Below are 12,784 nucleotides of genomic sequence, written 5' to 3'. Positions count from 1 at the left end.
AATTCTTGGTACATGAGTAAGACTATTGTCTGACGTGCATCATGCATCAGAATAAAGTCTTTTTCAAACACAGAGGCAATTGTATGATCTCAGTAGGTGTTTAATGGAAGCCATTGCTGTGCTGCACTCCACTCCCGTGGCAACATCAACGAATGAAGCCTCTTCTAAAGCAAGGAACAATCCAATTCTACTACACAGCAGCAGTGATGCCGTCTATGGGCAACCCTCCAGCTAAACCTCTGACAGACGGGTCATGACGCAACACGGCAGCAACCGCTGCATATCAATGCATTCAGGTGAAACGCATTTCATAACTCTGGCTGAAATAGACACCCTTCCTACAACAGTCTGAATCCAAATGAGGTCACGCATTAAACGGTTCTTGACTGTTTTTAATTTAAGTGCTGTGATTAAAATATTTGGTCGATAAGGCTGTGAAAAGGAATTAAGAAAATCTCATTAGAGGTCTAAATAATACACACTGAGGTGAAATATTTAGATTTGAAATTAGAGCCCAAGACTCTAGGGTAGCTTTAATGAGCAAGATAAAAGGAAAGTAGCAGCTGGCAAGTTAAAGTCCTACCAGTGTGTTCAGGCACACCAGGAAAATAAGCTGCTTTGTGTCCAGCGCAGTTCGGGGCAGGAGGAGGGAGGATGTAAGTGCATGGCAGTGAAGCAAGTTTGTCCTCTGCTGTTTGCACTGTGGTACTACAGAACATAAAAGTGAATATGGGTTGTTCAGTTTCAACATGTGTCTCACAATTTACTTGTTAATGATAACGTAGCAGAGATTAGTAACAAGTCAACGAAGCAACAACAACTACAGAAGTAAAAATGTGTAATAACTCAAAGCAACAAATAATTTCAGTACAGGTACAAGAAGCCTACAACCAAAAACAGCAGCCCAGCAGTGCATGTTAACATACACTCACAAACAACAGTTCCAAGTGATCCTTTAGAGTGCCCAACTCCCTGATTGTATTGAGTTTGAAAACTTCCACAGTCAGTATAAGAGTTAAGTACCTTCCAATGCAATTCAACAGGTATGAAAACATTTCAAAAGGCATGAAAATAGACTAGAGAACAAGAACAATCCTAGATGAGCCACTTTGTGTTGGTAGGCAGAAAACAGTGCACTCCAGTTTTTTTGTTTCTACTAATCTGCATTTTAAAACTGAGAAACAAAACGTTGTTTTCATATCAATGCTTCAATCGTATTGTTTGAAATCAAGAATGTGGTGAAAATCCCAAACAATATAGATGCAATACATTTTGTTTGAGAGGCGCACACACACCTTCTGTGAAGCCTGTCATAGTCGTTCAACCTTATTTTAAATACAGTGAGGTACAGAGACCTCCTTAGCAAAATAGCCGAATAAACACTAAACTTGAATAGCTATAAAATTATTTTTTTTTAAACAAAAAAACAAAACAGAGTTACTGTAATAATGAAAACATGGATTAGTGCAATTAAGAGTTCTAAATATATGACATCAACTAAAACATGAACAACTGGAAGTAAAATATCATGTACAACCTAAATTGCCCGAAGAATAAAAGCTTCAGGATATAAAAGACATAACTGTCACCTGAGTATTAGTTTGCTATTGTAATACTTACATAAGAAATACCTCTGATAAACAGTCCTGTATTTGTAAATACATATAAATAAATACATGAAAGAACAGGAGGCAGCATCAACATCCTTCTGTGGTGCCCCCTCTACAGAGGAGGTCCTAGTTTTCAGCATACGTCCCTGGAGGTGACTGAAAAGTTAAACACTGGCTCCATTAAAGGGCCAGTACGGTTAGCCTATTGTTAGCCTGCTAAGCCAGTTGTGAGGCTGTAAATAGGAATCAAATCGCTGTTTTCCACTAATGTACGATAGTAAATTACACAAGAAACGCAGCAGACATCTGTTAGTCTGTTAAATAGAACCTGAAGCGGCTTCACGCCATCTCTCCGCCATGATGATGCTAACGCTTTAGCATCCACAGCTGGTGAACGCCGGCTTCTCTTCTCCTCCGTCACCAAAATCCAACACACAGCCACACGGCCCCGCAGTGACACTTACCAGGCCCTCAATCTGGATCTGCTTGACCGGGGAGTCCAAAGTGCCGCCGGTTGAAGCCATCGGGGTGCTGGAGGCAGCGCCAGTCTCTTTACGTGAAGCCATATCTGCGCCTCTACACGCGGAAAAAGAGAGGGAAGAGTTCGGTGACGGACGTTTCCGCTAAAGGTGCGTCCGTTTTCTTGTCCGTACAGAAACAAATACTACGGTCCGATTCTGTTTTGGTACAGAGGTTGTTTTTTCGCTTTTTAATGTTGTTGTTGTTTTTTTTGTTTGTTTGTTTTTTTGAATAAAGTAGAACATTGGGATATTAATACGGGTAATCAAGAATATATCTTGTATTTCAGACCCCATTTCAAAATCTTTGTATTTTAGAAATGCGATATACGACAAAAATGAGTCCCGGTACATTTTTGCACGACATTACTTGATTGTCAAAAAAATAAATACATCTGAATTATAACACACAACAATAATCACATTACTTCTAAGTTGAATAGTAGCGTATTTTCTCTGATGTAAAATTAAAAGCTAACAGTTAGGATCCACTATATTAAAAACCACTGTAGGAGCAAAACTCAGTACATCTTTCATTACTGAGATTCAGATCTTTTTTGTGCCTGCCTTTATTTTTAATGACAGACTCAGTCCTCCTCGACAAAAGGTGTAAACCTTTTTTCCCAGCCACGTTTTTGCTGGAGGAGTTGAGTTGCTTTAGCTTTCTCTTTCAAATACCCCAGAAGTGTTCTATGGCATTCAGGTCAAGTAACATAGTTGTCCAGGTCATAGTTTTCATTTATTTTCTTCTTTAGAAACTGCTTTTGACTTTTGGCAGTGTGTCTTGGACTGTTGTCATGCTGCAATATTCTACATCTTTCAAACTCCTGGAAACTAGCAGTCATCTTGTCAGCCATCCATTCATCCATCCATCAATCCATCATCTATACACTGCTTAACCCTCACTGGGGTCGCGGGGGGGCTGGAGTCTATCCCAGCTGATTTAGGTCGAAGGCAGGGGACACCCTGGACAGGTCACCAGTCTATCACAGGGCTATCTTGTCAGCCACTATTTTGTATTTCCACATGCATTCATGGTGCCATTTATAAATACCATCCACTCAACTGTTGCACTCATGCAGCCTCATATCATCACACTCCCACCTTCATACTTCACTGTCTGGATTATGCATTCATTCTGGTAGTGACCACGTTCATGCCAAACATCCTGGAGTCCATCTGAGCCAAACAAAGAACCAAAGAATGTGCTCCCAATACTTATCAGGTTTCTTTTTATGTCCGTTAACAAAGTTTTATCTTGCAGTTTTTGTCAAAGAGCAGCCAGTGGTGTTTTTCTTGGACAACATCCATACAGGCTGATGTCACGCAATGTCCTCAGTATCTTCTGAGCTATCACAGAAACTCAGATTCCCATTGATAACCCCTGTGCCAAGTCTGAAGCACGTTTGTTTTCAGAGCTAGATTATGCCAGCAGTATACTTTTCACTGTGTCATTTTATGAGGGTAGTGAAGCAGCTCTGATTAGTGGTACTTCTGCTGGTTCTAAACCTCTTGATTAATGTTGCTACTGTGGCTGAGTTTTAGTTGGTCACCATCATTGTCCTGTAACACAGCATACAAGTCTAAAATCACTGACTCTGTTTAGTTTCACTGATCACAGGTTCTCTAAATTGTGCATCAGTGATCACAGGTGTATTCACTTCAGTTGCACTGACTTTCTATTCTGGAGTCTGTATTTTGAATATTGTCTTCTATAAATATTGTTTTTTGATTGATCATATGATAAAATATTCTATTTGTTACTTAGAAATAATGCACTTACTAGACCGTGATAAAGTTTTAAAACATTTGACACTAACATTATCTTCATAAAGACCATTATTTAAAATGGCATTTTCAATGAATAAGTATCCAGTTACATATCCATGTACTTAAAACACTTTATTTCAAATCTTTACAGATGTATCACAACTAGAAGTTACCCAAAGACTAAAAAGGTGGGATAGTGAACTTAACTGTAACAAGTACATTACCTAGTTACATAATGCAAAAAGGTGAATAAGCATAAACGTAAAAAGGTACAAAAAAGAAATTTACATAAAACTTAATCGATAAACTGCCTGAATTATACATCTGCAACATGATAGTTAATGCCAGGTAAGATTTACCAATTTTTTTGACGGTTAACCTTTTAGTTTATCCGAGAACAAGTGCAACAAGGAGAAGATGGGAGAGGTTACACTTCTGAGCAATAAAACAGTACCTTTCCAGAACATGTACACAGTCAATACAGGAGTCCATGTGAGCATACGGGGCCTTGATCTAAAATCTGCAATATTTCAGTTGATAGAGGGGCAATGGTACAAAACTTATGGAATGAGCAGACAATAGAAATTTAACTTACAAAACAAAATGAAGCAAAGTTTACAAATTGGTGACTGAAAAAGGTTGCTTTATAAATATACTTGTTAAACATTCTTCCTCACTCCATTTGAACCAAGAATACTGCATGATTCCATCTGTTGTACAGTAAAATCCTTTTTTAAAATGTTTCCAACCCATTCCCCACTACTCCCTCCCCTTCCCCAGGAAAAAAAAAAGGGGCTGACAGGAAAACACAAAATAAAAAGGCAAAAAGTTGAGTAATTAAAAAAGTATGCCTGTTGCAAGCAGAGTGTTTGTCTGTTCTTCCAATGTCTAAATAAGGTGGAATCTTGGTCCAGCAGTGGCGATGATGTCGCTGTAGGGCTCAGTCTGGGTCACCTCGATGGCTTGCTGCTTCTTGAGGACCAGGAAACTGTAAAACTTGGCGGCTGCCTGCTTCCTGTTGTTGTTCCGGCACAAGTCAAGCAGACTAACTGAATCTGCACCAGTCTTAGCCATGACGCGCTGTGGAGACAGAAGCACAAAATCTCAGCTTAAATACATAGGCCAGCAAGCTTGGTTCCCCAAGATGTTTAGATGTTCCATTTCAAATAAATCCATACAGAGAAACTGAACAACTGTGTTGCACAAGGTAGATAAAAGTAAGGCCATGTTGGAATCTACTGAAACTAAAATGAAATCTGCAGATGTAAGTAAAATTACTATGACAGGTTCCTTTTACTCAAATTTATGTGTTCACAAACATCTGAACACAGTAAAAGCTCTTTTACCTGGAGACCGTGCAGCATCTGCTGGGTTCTCTTGTTCCATCTCTTCTCCTCCTGATCCTGGTCTCCAGCCTGCCCTTCCTCTTCCTGAGGACCACACACACAGTGATCAGCATTTACTCACAGACTTTCATAGATACACATACAATCGAAAAAAAGCTACAGTAAGGTATTTCCTATAGACTGCTAAATAGCTTACTGTAAATTTAGCCTTATATCTTTTTTTTTTTCTTTTAATGTGGTTTTGTTTTGTTGTACTTCTTTGGTAGTCAATTTGATTAAAGCATTTCTGGCAGCTGTTGAACAATCTCACAATATTCGGAAAATATATTATGTCACTACTTACTACAACTTTTCAACAGTTCCACTAAAAACATTATTTCCTCTCACCTCCTCTTCATCACTGTCATCCTTCTTGTCTTTCGACTTCTCACCAAGGAGGTCAAGCTCAGGGACAAGCTGGGTGAGGTTGACACTGCTCTCCTCTGGGGGCAGATCCACCTGAGACAAGACCGAGCGGTCGGCCACCTGTGGCTGCTGCTGCTCCAAGGGAGCCATCTGAAAGAGAAAGGACACACGCAAATCAGGACTCAGTGTAGTCAACTCAATTATATTTTGTTTTTTTTTTTACATTTGATTGTTGTGTGTTTTCCTGGGTTACTGCTTCAGAAAATTCAAAATAGTAAATTCTCATCAGTTGTAACGTCCATTGGACAACAGATAGGATCAATGTGACCTGAATATCAGGAAATCTTTGCATTTGATAGATATTGTTTATTGTGACCAAAATCAATTACCATCAGAGACTTTTCAACTGCAAGTTACATTTCAGTCCTGGTGAACTTTCTACACTTTTCTATTGTTACATTAAATTCAAGGGGGGCTCAGGCAGCCTCAATACAGTATGTGAGAAAAGCTGTAGTTTAAATGGCAAACACTCACAGGAAGGGTGCTCTCTTTGTCAATGGTCTTGCGTTTGACTCCACGGGGGGTGGAGGGAGGAGGCATGACAGTTTCATCCAAAGTCGTCCTGCTACCCTCCATTGCAGAGGCTGCCAGCATACTGGGCTCCTCCATGATAGTCTGGTCTGAGAGACAGATACAACAGCTTGTTAATGGAAGGTAAAAATAAATGTTATTCAGAGAAGAGACAGACAGGGAAGATCCTTTCTCACAAAATTAATGACAGGTCTGCACTGCCATATCACCTCCTCTCATTGGTTCCAGCATGACTTACCGATAACATCTCTGTGCTGACTTGTGACCTCCTCTCTAGGCACCTCTGGGTTCTCCAGCTCTTTGAGGAATTCATCCAGACTGTCTGCCTCACCGCCCTTTCTCCTCTTCCTCAGCTCGTCTGGCACCAGAGGCGTCAGGCAGCGTGTGAACATCTAAAATCAGATATTTAACAGTTAAACATGGAGGTAAGTTGTATTTTAAAAAACAAAAAACAAAACAAAACAATGTAATGAAATTAAAGTGGAGGAAGGAACTTATGCAAGACAAAAGCAAACTCTGCTAAATTATGCATCAACACGTTTTCCATTGAGTATTCAGGAGGGCTAACGTGGGTGTGAAAGGACCAAGAAAAGAGACAAAACCAATCACTTCCTCCACCTCCTGTTCCTTCAGTGTTCTCATTTTAAATCCCACAGCCTGATAAGAATGCCAATGAAAAATGCAATGTTAGAAATTGACTCTCTCCCCTTCCATTACACAGTGTCTGACACACAGAATCAGATCTCCGTTGAGGCTTGCTCATTACTGCTCTCCAAATGGTACTATTGCTTAGCAAGGATTTTAGGTAGACAACTGACATTTTCAGTACATGTTCAAATAGCTGTGAATGTATGTATGTATTTACCAAAAACATATATATATATGCATAAATATTTATAGCATTTCTACCTTGAGCAGCCTGGCATTCCAGAGAGGTTGAGCTGGCAGAGAGAAGAGCTTCTCCACTCCTCCAGTCTCCTTCCACATCATAAGCTTCTTAGTGGGAGGGGCGAGGTCCAGGGTGGTAACAATATCTGAGTAGTCAGAAAGCTGGGCCCTGATGGTCTTACTGTCCAACTCTTTCACACTGTCAACAATCAGCTTCCTTTTACGTTTTGCCTTTGTCTCTTTCACTGGAAACAAAAGAGGAAAAAAAAATTACACGATGGCTGCTGAAGTATAATTTCTTCAACATGAAAAAGCACCATTTCAGCTCATGGTGCTACGGTCACCCCACAATGTTAAAGCTGTGTCTACCCAGAAGGCGATATCTTGTCAATCAAACATCACAAACGTCTGAACAGATGTGCTATTATGATCATGACCCAGACTACCTACATAAGGGGATGAACTGTAGTTGCGCTATACATAGTATGTAAACACGAACTTGATCACATTTTCATGCTTAAAGTCAACTTCCTGCATTTTATGTGGATTAATAAAGTGATCTGTCTTGGACTTCAAGTGCTTTCAAAACAAAGGGGATTTTCAGCTCAATCTTGTGTAGGCAGAACACTAGAGCTACAGCTGCTGCAATGCTGATGTACTGCTAAGGTTATGCATTCTATGCATACAGTATGATTCTAAGGGTTCTCTAAGCCAATTATATATCAAATGCAGTGCCGCTCTGCAGTCAAATTAGTTTGTAAAATTGCATGCAACTGCTCAGTACAACCACAACCAGCTGCCTTGAAAGAAAACGAATGTCTGTGGTCTGACAAATGTCCATGGTCTCAAGGGATACAATACATAGATTTTGTTTACACAAAGAAAAGCAAGTAGACACCATTCACTTTAAGTTCCTACTTGTCTCTTGAATCTAAAATAATAGCAGTATTTGAGAGTGAAAAGAGAGTCTTACCAGTGATATCAATGGGCTCCAGGGCAAAGGCCTCCTCCTCATTGTGAACCAGAGTGGTCTGTTCTGTCTGGTCAACCAATGCTGGCAGTGGCTCTGCTGGGCCAGAATCTGGGCTGTCTGGGCCCGCTAGACAGACACAAAATTGTATTTCCCCTTAAAGAGGCAACTACAGATACATTTTGAATTTCACCTACGGTAATAAGGTTTTATCTGCAATGTTCTTGCTTTACTTACGTGACTGGAGGTTATCAAAGTCATCCTCATCATCTCCATGATCTGGGGGCATCATGACACTTTCTGTGATAGCTGGAGGATCATCGAAGATACCACCTCCATCCTCAGAGCTAAGCAGCTTGTCAACTGAGAAATTAAAAATAAGTCTTTTTTACATTGTCATAAACATACCAGAACAATTTTAATAGTAATTAAACATAGCTTACAGGGATCTTATAAACATGCGTGTATTAAAAGTGCTCACCCAGCATTCCACCATCGCTGTTGCCCATGGAGCCATCCCCAAAGTCATCATACTCCATGTGGTTGGATTTGTCAGGGAGATTAGCAGGACCTGGCTCCGCCTCAAGCAAAAGGTTAGAGGCTGTGGCACCGCGTATGATATCCTCCTCAAATGTGCTGGCATCACGCATCATCTCTCGGTCATCCATACCAAAGTCAGCTGAAGAGTACAGCAGGTTATTATTATTATAAAATATGAATAGGACCATTATTTTTTTCCTTTTACATAAACATGCAACTACTTTGAAAAAATGTGATGCCTAAAGCATATACAATACACAATATGATGCACTCATGTTTAAATTTACCATTACAAAGACTTTATTATCTCATCCATATGTGGTGGGTGGTGTGCCTTACCAAAGTCATTGTCTTGCAGGAGACTGAGGTTGCCAACATCCTCCCTCATGGTGATCTCTTCAACTCTGCTCTGGTTCAGGGTGAATTGCTGGGCCACGTCGATATCACTATTTGAAAATACACAAAAAGACATCAGGGATGAGTCCAATAGTTGACTGCAACATTCATATCTTGCATCCATGTCAGTTTGCAGCTTTGAAACATGAAATTCACTTGTGATTGTACATAAATACCTCTATTTACCAATATTTTGCATAGTATTAATTTATACCAATCCCTTTGTTAGGACCTGTGCCCTTCACACAGTGCATTCAGTATGGTCTGAAACATGCTCATGTAAAATATCAGCAAAACCACTTTTGAATTATATTCAAAACTTGGCTGACAAAATAACAGATACTCTGCTCCCAAAAAGTTTCCAGTGTACACTGAAACAGTAACAGTAACAGTAACAGGACCTCAAGTGCACTAGATTTCAACAAAAAAGTGATGCAACTGCACACTGTAGATATAAGGGGTTGGTGCTAGAGTGACACAAATGGAGCCACTTCACTTCTAGTGACAGCAGCATGAGCTTTTTCTCCATACAGTCGATCCTTTAACTGGCTAGAGGGTTGAACAGAAAGCAAATAATAAAGTAGGAGCAATAAATGCAGTTTAGTAGCTGATCTTTCAACTGGTTACACGGTTTAACAGAAAGGAAACGATAAAGTAGGAGCAATATATGTAGTTTACTTACTCCAGATCTGGAAGTGGCTGGTCAAAGTCATGGAACTCCTCAGGTAGGGTGATGGCATTGTATGCTGCCTCTCTGTTTTCCTCAGGAAGATCCACCACGCCTGGAGACAGATGTGAGCAATAATGTTATTTTAAAACACAACTGTACTCTATGGCCCAATGTCTCAAAAGAACAACCATACCAAAATAACACCACTACAGCAAATTGTTTTTGTTTGTTTTATTAAAAGAAATAATAATAATAAAATTAAAATGGTCCACATTCAGTTAAATGTTTTATTGAATGAGAAAAATTCCTTAAAAAGAAAAAAATACAGAGCTAGCTTGTCTTGTCATTTCTCCTTACCTGGCCTAAAAGCCATTTTGATCTTGATGAAGGCTTCATTACAGTCAGCAAGCAGGTACTTAGCCTTCCTGTGGTAGATTCTTACCACCCCAAGGAGCAAGTGGCCTGACGTACGCAATGCCATCTTCACCTAAAAGGAAAAAAATGAAGAAATACCACATGTGAAAAACATTTATGTTACCAATATACATTTTTACAAAAACAAAACTCAACGTTGTTATCACTGCACACTGCTATTGCAGGACAATAAAGTACTTTACAAAGGTCAGAGAACAGGGTAAAAATAAACGATTTTTAAGCAAGCAGACGGCTGCAAGCAAAAAAATCTGAATCCAAATGTGTTTCCATTCACTCCTTCAGCAGTTAAGGGTGTAAGCAAGCCCCGAGCATCCAAAGTTAACACAAAGCATGGAGGAGGACCACTACAATCCAAAGACTGTACTTCTGTTTTGTTACCTTGGGTGAAATGATGCTCTCCACACTGCTCTCCAGGTTGCATTCAAACACATGGGCCTTGGTCAGCTTCTTGTCCCAATGGGCCGCTAGCCAGATCTTGGCCAGCGGCCCACGTTTGCTGAGGACAAAGTGGGCGTAGAACATTGCCCTGGCTCCCCTGTTTCACACGCTCACACTGTGGTATGGCTTACCTGGTAAACACAATCGATTAGTTCATGTATAAGGACAAAACATTCGGAAAAGGTCAAAACAAATAGAAAAAAATAGTAACAAGCAAGACACAAACTAGGAGCACAACAATATCCCTGAGACATTATGTCAAACAACGCACTTCTCAGTGAAATTCAGCAATACCATTCTCTATGTCTCTGACCCTAGAAGATATTGAGCTGTGTCGCAAACTTGTTGCTTAAAGTGTGTCTTATCATAATACACGCTTTGTTATAATTAACAGTAACATGTATTCGCTGGTAATTCTGAAACACAGCCAATCGACTGAATACTGTACAAAAAAAAAATTTTATATGCTAATTTGGTGGTCCAACACTGATTAGGATATTACACATGACTAATTTCGAGAAAAAGTAATATTCTCGTTCGATTAAAAACGACCAATCACACACCAATAAGGCCATACGAGCCAGTAAGGGATCTGTTTTTCCTCTAAGTTGGGCAACAGCTCGTCAGAGATTTGAAACTGGAAGCAAATTTCCAATTAAATAAATTCGTTTTTTATATGTGCTATTCTTGGGGTTGAGTAACAATTAGCATTATTCGACAACGTACGATCTTTTGGCTGTTGAAGAAACTTTTGGACACGAACTTTACCAGCAAATGTTAATCCTGTGTCGGAAGCCTATTAGCTGGCGTTAACCTAGCTGTATCGCTAACACTAACCCTGGAAATCAATGAAATTGATAGAAAGCACTTCTTTAGTAATCTACAAAACATACATTATATAACTCTGAATATTACTCGCCTTTATGTAAATATAAACGCAGGCTTGGTTTGTGGAAAATTAGATTTTAACGTTATCAAAACAAGTGCTGACTTCATTCAAGTTCCGCCTATTTTCCCGACTGGGAGGCAAACATTGGAAGTGCACATGTCTGCCCGAGGAAAGCGACAGTTTTCCTATACTTTTGCCATTTACAAAATATTTCATTCTTAGCTTGAAAATGTACATAAGTTAGCTAAAAGTGAAAGGAGCGTGGATGTATGCGCACTTAGTACAGCGTAGCACACTAAAAGCGCCAAAGGGTGGTCAACGCCAGTAAATAGTCGGCGCCATCAAGTGGGATGAACTAAATTAGCCGCCAGCTAACTACAAAAGGAGCAATGAAGCTGTGCGTGCGAGGCGGTAACGGTTATTCCGAATTAACTTTCTTAGAGCAAAATTACAGCTTTTCTAAAACGGCAGACAAATCAGAATTCGCACTCGAAAAAGAAACTAAAGCACACGCGAACAAGGCGCCCAATAAAGCCTGCCGATACTTTTTTCCCTCTACCAACACAACACTGTCGTTAGCTGGTGGCTAACGGCTGCTTGTACAGAGAAGGCCGCTGCGAATAAACTCAAACATGCATGCGTATTTCGTCTCGTAAAATACACACAGCTGCGCGCAAATATTTCCTTTGCAGACACACTTACCGACAGTACCCCTTTTAGAGTGAAATCCCAATGATTAGGTTATTTCTCCCAGCGAATTCTCCCCTGTTGTACTCATTAAAACAGCCAAGATGGCGCCAGTCGCCTTCCTCCCGCTCACCGCTGTCCTTTTAAAATCGGCAGGATGTTTACAGTCAAAAATGGCGGAGGAGGAGCCTGCAGAGGAGAATGACGCTGACAGCCTGCTGGGAGCACCGGGGGAAGATAGAGGGCGCTGTGGCACAGAGCTGAAAATACAGTGTGCATACAACTAATACAGTACACGGCCTATGTCATTATTAGTACTAATCGTGGTAGTAGCTGTGGAAGTAGTACTGGCGTTAGTAGTAGTTGTAGTGGTGGTAGCTGAGGCAGCAGCAATACTAGTGGTAGTGGTGGTAGGAGCAGCAGTAAGGGTTAGCTAGTCGTAGCAATAGTAGTAAGCTAGAAGTAATAGTAGCAGTAGTAGTAGTGGATTTGGTAGCAGTAATAGTAATAGTGGAAGTAGTAGTACCAGGTAGCAGTAGTAGTAGACTAGTAGTAGTTGTAGTAGTGGTAGTAGTAGTAGTAGTAGTAGTAGTAGCAACAGCAGCAAAAGTGGCAGTAGTAGTAGTAGTGG

The 12,784-nt window shown here is 40.2% G+C and overlaps 2 protein-coding genes across 3 annotated transcripts in view; both read right to left on the bottom strand.

Moving 5' to 3' along the window:
• The window catches only part of LOC103353830 (eukaryotic translation initiation factor 3 subunit H), a 58,249-nt gene extending 56,035 nt beyond the window's left edge, over positions 1–2,214 (bottom strand). For both annotated transcript variants that reach the window (XM_008276989.1, XM_008276990.1), the window contains exon 1: positions 2,075–2,214. In XM_008276989.1, coding sequence (XP_008275211.1) covers positions 2,075–2,176 — 102 coding nt within the window. In that variant the 5' untranslated portion in view covers positions 2,177–2,214. The remainder of the gene's footprint in view (positions 1–2,074) is intronic.
• Positions 2,215–4,011: 1,797 nt separating this feature from the next.
• Positions 4,012–12,276, bottom strand: LOC103353832 (double-strand-break repair protein rad21 homolog). Its single transcript, XM_008276991.1, has 14 exons — positions 12,169–12,276; positions 10,518–10,708; positions 10,062–10,191; positions 9,717–9,816; positions 8,978–9,084; positions 8,580–8,777; positions 8,336–8,461; positions 8,102–8,227; positions 7,150–7,373; positions 6,479–6,632; positions 6,184–6,329; positions 5,632–5,799; positions 5,245–5,328; positions 4,012–4,978 (listed from the first exon to the last, which is right to left on the bottom strand). Exons 2-14 carry the CDS (start codon positions 10,659–10,661, stop codon positions 4,787–4,789), a joined length of 1,899 nt encoding a protein of 632 aa, XP_008275213.1. The 5' UTR covers positions 10,662–10,708; positions 12,169–12,276; the 3' UTR covers positions 4,012–4,786.
• Between the last annotated feature and the right edge of the window lie 508 nt (positions 12,277–12,784).

The sequence above is a fragment of the Stegastes partitus genome, unplaced genomic scaffold (assembly GCF_000690725.1).
Source record: "Stegastes partitus isolate 25-593 unplaced genomic scaffold, Stegastes_partitus-1.0.2 Scaffold85, whole genome shotgun sequence".
Taxonomy (NCBI): Eukaryota; Metazoa; Chordata; class Actinopteri; family Pomacentridae; genus Stegastes; species Stegastes partitus.
Note: the sequence above shows the minus strand (reverse complement) of the source record. Positions and strands in the feature narration are given on the sequence as shown.

What these genes read in the sequence shown, in the direction of transcription:
- LOC103353832 (XM_008276991.1), bottom strand. Translation starts at nt 10,661, where the DNA reads ATGTTCTACGCCCACTTTGTCCTCAGCAAACGTGGGCCGCTGGCCAAG. An exon ending in CTTTGATAACCTCCAGTCAC is followed by an intron (nt 8,228 to 8,335) that starts GTAAGTAAAGCA and finishes GTGTCTGTCTAG; the next exon opens with CGGGCCCAGACAGCCCAGAT. An exon ending in ATGACAGTGATGAAGAGGAG is followed by an intron (nt 5,329 to 5,631) that starts GTGAGAGGAAAT and finishes TGTGGTCCTCAG; the next exon opens with GAAGAGGAAGGGCAGGCTGG.